This window comes from Pongo pygmaeus, chromosome 16, assembly GCF_028885625.2.
Source record: "Pongo pygmaeus isolate AG05252 chromosome 16, NHGRI_mPonPyg2-v2.0_pri, whole genome shotgun sequence".
Classification (NCBI taxonomy): Eukaryota; Metazoa; Chordata; class Mammalia; order Primates; family Hominidae; genus Pongo; species Pongo pygmaeus.
The window spans coordinates 56,965,476-56,973,290 of record NC_072389.2 but is presented as its reverse complement, the minus strand read 5'-3'; the positions used below and the strand labels follow the sequence as shown (position 1 = coordinate 56,973,290).

General features: G+C 41.8%; 1 protein-coding gene across 1 annotated transcript in view; it reads right to left on the bottom strand.

Moving 5' to 3' along the window:
- Nucleotides 1–2,022: 2,022 nt before the first annotated feature.
- SCG3 (secretogranin III) overlaps nt 2,023–7,815 on the bottom strand; it is a 39,654-nt gene continuing 33,861 nt past the window's right edge. Inside the window, exon 12 of the mRNA XM_054451714.2 lies at nt 2,023–3,637. Within this exon, the coding sequence (XP_054307689.1) occupies nt 3,519–3,637 (119 nt within the window). The 3' untranslated portion in view covers nt 2,023–3,518. The remainder of the gene's footprint in view (nt 3,638–7,815) is intronic.

The window sequence follows — 7,815 nt, the reverse complement described above, 5'->3', positions numbered from 1 at the left end:
GTCTCCTTTTTTTTTTAACAAATGAGAAAATAAAATTGACTTTTAAATTATACATTTAAATGGTGACAGCTCCTTCTTCACTTTAATGGTTTTTATTATTATAAATACAATTTTGAAAAAAGTATTCATAATCTAAAAGCAAAACAATTATAATTACTAGTAATCTTGGCATTTTCATTGACCTAATGTGATTCAGATATGGTGAAAACATGGAATAAATCAAAAGAACAAATAAATAATACCATAATCTGACATTATATTGCAGAATTCTAGTATAGATTTCATTGCTAAGTTACTTTATGAGTGTTTGGTAGTCCTGTACTTATTTGAATTGATTTTTATTCCCATAATTTAATTGGTCTTTATTATATATATAGATTACAGTAGTACACTTTAAGCAATATATCATTTATAATTAAATATTGTTTTGGTCTCAATTTCTGTTCAACTGTTAGATTAAATAAATCTTTAGGCTTCCACAAAAATTCCTCATATTTACCCCATCCCAGCATAGCAAAAATAGTTTCACTTTCTTCTTTTTGTTATTTTTTTCTCCTCTCTCTTTCTTTCATCTTCTCTCATTTTCTTTCCCCCTGTCTTGCTTCTCCAGGTCATCCATTAAGCAAGAAACAAGTGCCCTTAGGTGTTAATGCGTCAGAGCTTGCAGAATTAGAACTGCACATATCTAAGTGCTGCATCAATGGGAAACAGTAGCTGTCAGCCCCTGTCTTGCTGATTTTCTTGTTTGTTCCTAATATATATAATCCCTGTGTCTTGTCTTTTTTTTTCTCATGTTATAGCATCTTTGAAATAGGGTACTCTCTTGATCATGCTTTGCTGTTTTCCTGTATTCACTACCTGAACTGTGGGGAGTTAGTTGGATGAAGAGAGACCTAAATGAAAAAAATAAGGGAAGGAAAACAGGTATGTATGTAAGAAAAGGTTCAAACAAACATCTGTGGTGGCCTAGGAACCATTAAAAATGTAGAGTTATCATGCTATTTAACATAAAATGTTCTGAAATTTGAGAGTAATCCAAAAGACGTAACATGAGCTCAAATTTGAAATTAAGACCACAATCTCAAAAACATTTTTTTCTGAGTATTTTATTTTTGCCTAAGGTCTCTCTTAGCATTCTCTAGCCAAAACATTGGTCATCTTCAAGTTACTAGTAACTTGGAATTCTTTGTGGCCACAGTTGAACTATTCTGGACTGACTACTTTAGTCCCTGCCTTGCACGTAGAATCACTAGAGTGGGCTGAGAGACAAGAAACTTACGTTCTATCCCAACTTTACCATTTTTTGGCCGCACGAGCTGGAGCATATCCTGTGCTTTTGTTCCCTTTGTGAACCAGTTTCCTGTTTCATAAAATGGGACTCATGATGTTCCTTTTGTTTTGGTTATGGATAGGAGCTAATGAATGCCAATGTGCTTTGAGAACCACAATAAACTCCCTAAGTACATTTCTTATTTTTAAAAATACTGCATGTTTAGATACATTATAGAAAAGTGAATGGATAAAATGCTTTGGCCAGCACCAGTTTATTGTCTGAAGGACACGCAGCCTGTTTGGGTATGGCCGAATTAGAGTCAGTCATGTTATCAAAGATGACTCATGGAAACAGTCTGGTTCACTGTGTTTTGGCAAGTGTTATTTGGGCAAAGGTGTTTTTAGTTCCCTCTCCCCACTCAACAGATGGGTAGTGGCTTCTCTAGAACATACTGAGTTTAGTTCGTGTGTGTGTGTCAGGCTTTGGTTTTTGTTTGTTTTTTGCAACTCTCTGGAGAGGATGGGAGAAGAAACCAGCCTTTCCCCCACAGTCCCCACCAAAAGGTAGGATACCAGGTGGGGGCATTCAGGACAGCAATTCAGGTGTCAAAGACCATTTGAAACAGTGACAGCCAATGTGTCCAGAGTTGGTTCCTGCCGGTGGGTCTGTGGTCTTCCTGACTTCAAGAATGGAGCCACAGACCTTTGCGGTGAGTGTTATAGTCTTAAAGATGGCACAGACCCAAAGAGTGAGCAGTAGCAAGGTTTATTGTGAAGAGCAGAAGGACAAAGCTTCCACAGCAGAAGGGGACCTGAACAGGTTGCCGCTGTTGGCTGGGGTGGCCAGATTTTATTCCCTTATTTGTCCCCTCCCATGTTCCGTTTTTGCCCTATCAGAGTGCACTTTTTTCAATCCTCCCTGCGATTGTCTACTTTTAGAATCCTGTTGATTGGTGCATTTTACAGAGTGCTGATTGGTGCGTTTTACAGAGTGCTGATTGGTGCATTTTACAAACCTCTTGCTAGCTACAGAGCGCTGATTGGTGTGTTTTACAGAGCGCTGATTGGTGTGTTTTACAATCCTCTTGTAAGACAGAAAAGTTCTCCAAGGCCCCACTCGACCCAGGAAGTCCAGCTGGCTTCACCTCTCACTAATACACAAAGCATTATGTTATTTTTACAGTTTGAAACAAATATATAGAAAAATATGTATGTAATTAATTTACACTGAATAATACATTTTCAAAGCATTCTCTGGTTTGGGAACATTAACCATTAACATTTCGAGAGGACCTTGGGCCACTGTATGTTTCCAGGGCTGTGTTTGTGGTGGGGGCTGAGTTGCAGGCACCTGAAGTTCATTAACCTTTTCCTCCAGGAAAGCTGCTCTACCAGCTTTGGATCACAAGGAAGGAATGATTTTTATCTCTCTTTCTACCTTACTGCCTGGCCCTTTGCTCTCTGTTGAGAAACCTTGGCTTGGATCTAATCTAGTTTAGATAACTGAGATGTGGCATACATTTTTACCTTGCTTTATGCAGTGTTTATGACCTCATTTGTCTTCTTAGAGAGTACATAAATATCTCTCTTTATAAGTAAACTCAGTGTCTGAAAAGTCACTAATAGGAAATGTTAAGAACAGGGGGAAATTGTTAGTAAATCCAGCAAATCCTATACCCATTTACCTGGATCCTTTTTATGTCACTGGGCCTAATAAAAAGCCAGCTAAAAAGAGCAGCCAAAAAAGCAGATGGCTCCTCCAAAGCTATGAGACTTTGAGAAAATGTGAATTTATTTCAACTCCCCAAAGGGAACTGCTAGTGGAAACGACATCTTGTAACAGACACACTCTGCAAGGTGCTTTAGTACCTGGCATGCCTTGAAAACAGAACCCCCTTAATTCTTCAGGGAGTGCTTATGTGGATGAGACAGTGGAAGAAGGGTGAGTTTTCAGGTCAGTCCATTAGAGGCTTTTTCAAAGCAACATATTCTGATTATAAAATATAAGTCTATGAGGAAATAAAGATTCTGTATACAAAATCTCAGCTTACATACAACTTTACTTTCAGATAGTTTTTACGGGAAGAAAGCTATGTTTTAACCACTTGTAAAAGGTTAACTACTGTAAATTCAGCACTTTCTAAATAACCCTTGGGTCAAAAAATTTTAATCACAGAATTAGAAGTGTTTTAAGCTATATTATGTTTTCTGAAACAGTTGAAAGACTCCTGGATCTTTTGCCATTTTTACAGGCTGCTGTAAATGCGCTTGATGGCCTCGGCTTCTTCCTTGTCAAGGATGCCTTTCTCCACATAAGCATCAGCTTGTTTGTTGATGAAGTCTCTCATCTTCGAAAGGTCATAATCTGGAAAATATTATTAGAGCATAATGAGCAAAGATCAGGAAAGGCCAATCCCATTACAGTGATTACCATTAACTGAGAAGCATTTTATACAATAACACAATTACCATTCTCCATCTTTCACATCGAGAGGCATTTTAATTCTTGGCATTTGTGTAGTACTTTGCAGTATAAAATAATGTTTACATGTATTATCTCATCTGCGCTTCATCACAACCATGTGAGATGTTCAGGTGGGTCATACCATCCCCATTTGACCAAACAGGAAATAGGCTCATGACCAGGGCTTTGCAAACTTTAATGTTTATACCAAACACCTGGGGCTATTGGGAAGTGGCAGATTCATATTCAGTATGTCTGGGGTGAGGATCCAGGTTATGCATTTTAAACGGCTGTCAGGTGATACCGATGCTGTTGGTCTAGGAACCACACTTGGGGGTTAAGTGCCTTGTTCAAGGTCACATAGGTAGTAAAAGTTATGATCAGAACCGGGTGTTCTGACTTCCTGACTTCCTGACTCATACTAGGTTTAAGTCCCTGTTGATGTGACAACCCACTTTTTTTTTTTCAAATTAAGAGTTACTTTATTTCATGCTGTTTGAATTGTATGCAAGGAGCAAAAAGCCAAACTGTAAACTCTTTTTGGTTCCTCTGTCCTACTTAAACAAACAAACAAATAAAATCTATATACATTGTCAAAACACCCACCAAAAATAAAGATTTCCAGGTAAGGAGGCTGCCTATGACACCTTTCTGAAGCCTTTGAAAACGCCCATTTTCCCTTGATCCTTTAAGTATTAAGCAATAATAGCTGTAAATGACTAGATAGAATGCTGCTTTCTGTTAGTTGGTAAGGAGGAGAGAAAGGAGAGAGTGGGTGTAAAAGGGTGGTTTAGCAGCCACCCTTAGCGAGCCTGAATGTAATCTGAGCCTGGGTCACTTGGGTATCCTTAAGCTCCTATGAGAAAGGAAAATGAACCGTGAAGGACCTCTCTACAATCACTAAGTGAGTGAGGCTTAGACAGGGCTTATATCCTCTCTGGCAAGCAGGACATCTGCTCCCTGTTAGGGCACAGCCATGAGGATTGAAAGGGAAATCCCAGCACTGAACACTTTACAGCCATCACCTTAATTGCCCCCCACAAAACCCCACGAGGTTATACCCTATGCTATCTATCTGTCTGTCTGTCTGTCTATCTCTCTATCTATCTATCTATCCATCCATCTATCTATCCATCCATCCATCATCTAACTATATAGGTTTTTGTCCATGATTCCTGGCTTATAACTCCCATAGCCCTTGTTTCATAGCCTTCTGTCATAATGTTAGGGCACTTTGGGCCTCAGAAGAAGGCCTCAGGAAGCAGAATCTTTCTGACCTGCTCTCCTTTCACCCAGCCAAGGCAGGACTCTAATCTGATTGTGGGTCATAACACCCTTGATCCATAGAGGGTCCTGCCCTGTACCCTGGAGGAAGGAATGCTGCACAGAGAGGCCAAGAAGAATCTGAAGAGATAGGCCTTACTGGGTTTAGACCATGTCCTTTTTGTCCAATCACATTCCTACGTGGTTGTCAATCATGCCTATCCAATGAAGTCTCCATGAAAGGCCCAAGAGGACAGGGTTCAGGAGCTTCCAGATAGGTGAACACGTGGAGGCTGACAGGAAGGTGAATAAAAACTCATTCACATGCTGGAAGGGTGTTGCACCCCAGCTCCACAAGGATGGAAGCTCCTGTACTTCAGACTCTTCCAGACTTCACCCTATGTATCTCTTCATCTAGTTGTTTATTTGTATCCTTTAAAATATCCTTTTAAGAAATCAGTAAACGCATTTCTCTGAATTCTAGCAATCCTTTTTTTTTTCTTTTTTTCTCTTTTTTTCACAGGGTCTCACTGTTTTACCCAGGCCGGATGCGGTCATATGATCATGGGTCACTGCAGCCTTGGACATCTGGGCTCAAGTGATCCTCCTGCCTCAGCCTCCTGAGTAACTTGGGACTACAAGTGTGCACCACCACACCTGGCTAATTTTTTTTTTTTTTTTGAGACGGAGTCTTGCACTGTTGCCCAGGCTGGAGTGCAGTGGCGTGATCTCAGCTCACTGCAAGCTCCGCCTCCCGGGTTCACGCCATACTTCTGCCTCAGCCTCCCGAGCAGCTGGGACTACAGGCACGTGCCACCATGCCCAGCTAATTTTTGTATTTTTAGTAGAGACGGAGGTTCACCATATTGGCCAGAATGGTCTCAAACTCCTGACCTTGTGATCCACCCTCCTCGGCCTCCCAAAGTGCTGGGATTACAGGTGTGACCCACTGTGCCTGGCCCACCTGGCTAATTTTTGAATTTTCTGTGGAGATGGGGTCTCGCTATGTTGACCAGGCTGGTCTGAAACTCCTGGCCTCAAGTGATCCTCCCACCTTGGCCTCCCAAAGTGCTGGGATTACAGGTGTGAGCTACCATCTACCAGGCCCACTCTAGCAAATTAACTGAACCCTAAGAGGAGGCTGTGGAAACCGAAACTTGAAGCCAGTCAGCCAGCTGTTCCAGAGGCCTGGAAATGCAACTGGTGCAAAGGAAGGGGCACTCTTTTGGGACTGCGCCCTCACCCTGTGGTGTCTGAGGCTAACTCTAAGTAGAAAGTGTTGGAATTGAATTGAATCGGCGGACACCCAGCTGGTGTCTGCTGCAGAACTGATTGCTTACTTGGTGGTGAGGAGAAACCCCCACACATTTGGTCACAGAAGTCTTCTGTGTTGATTGTTGTGTTGAGTGAGAGAACAGGAAAAAGCATGTTGTTGTTTGTTCCACACTCATGGGTAAGCATTAGTATCCTCATTTCAGAGATGAAGAAACAGAAAAGAGGGGGTAAGTCACTTGCTCAGGTAGTGGTAGAGTCAGTTTCTGAATGTTGGTCCTTGACAGACCATTCCATAGCCTTGCAGTACTGACTATAAAACATCTAACAGGTACAAAGCAAATGTTCAATAAATGCTCATTTTTGTTTTTGTTTTTCACTTTTCCCATTCTCTCAGGCACGAAGTAGAGAACGAAGCTGAATATTCATTTTGCAGGCATCGCACCTAAGGCGACGGTTCCTTTATTCCTGACCCCTAAGGCACAAAGGGCACTTCTTGTTTATTCCTGGTTCATTAATACTGGCTCTGCAGAATAGGGTGCAGTGTCAACATCTTTAATGGAATAAAAGGCAGACTCCCACTAAGTGATTTTAATGTGCATCAAAGTTTGAAAACCACTGCCTTGCCGGGTGCGGTGGCTCACGCCTGTAATCCCAACACTTTGGGAGGCCGAGGCGGGCAGATCACGAGGTCACGAGATTGAGACCATCCAGGCTAACACGGTGAAACCCCGTGTCTACTAAAAATACGAAAAATTAGCCAGGCATGGCGGTGGGAGCCTGTAGTCCCAACTACTTGGGAGGCCAAGGCAGGAGAATGTTGTGAACCTTGGAGGCGGAGCTTGCAGTGAGCGGAGACCGTGCCACTGCACTCCAGCCTGGGTGACAGAGCGAGACTCTGTCTCAAAAAACAAAAAAACAAAAAAAAAAAACAAAAAAAACAAAAACAGTGCAGACTCCCAAAGACAGATGTGAAGAGGTCCAGTGATTTGAATGGACAAACAGGCAAATATTTTGCTTTCTTTTGAAAAGGAAAAATTGTATCTTTATGACATGGCTATTACTGTGTGCAGTGGGAAAACCAGCATGGTGCAAAGGAAAGGCCCTTTGGTCTAATGCCAACTCTGCCCTAGCTGGGTGTTAGGAGACATAAGCCAGTAGCCATCTTGCTAACCTTAAAAGAAGTTTTAAGGTTGTAAGGCTCAAAGGAGAGAAGGGCTGTGATTCACTTTTTAAAAGCATATTTTTTTAAGGCTACATAAGATTTTCTCATTATCCTCACTATCACATCACATGGACCTCCCTTTCCTGGGTTTGGGAAGGGGATTCAGGTCACCCAGTCCCTTACCAAACAAAGGGTGGCAACGATGGTTAAGAAAGGTCAGAACTGAGAGTAATTCTCCCTGCTTATACAGCTGCAGCCACTGCATGGCCCTAGGACCCAGATCCCCCACAGGCTTTGAGAAGATGACCCCAAGTCAAGCAGAGTGCATATGAGAGCAGTGGAGAAAGAGCTCTCTGTTTCTGTCTTCAAGAGGGCATAC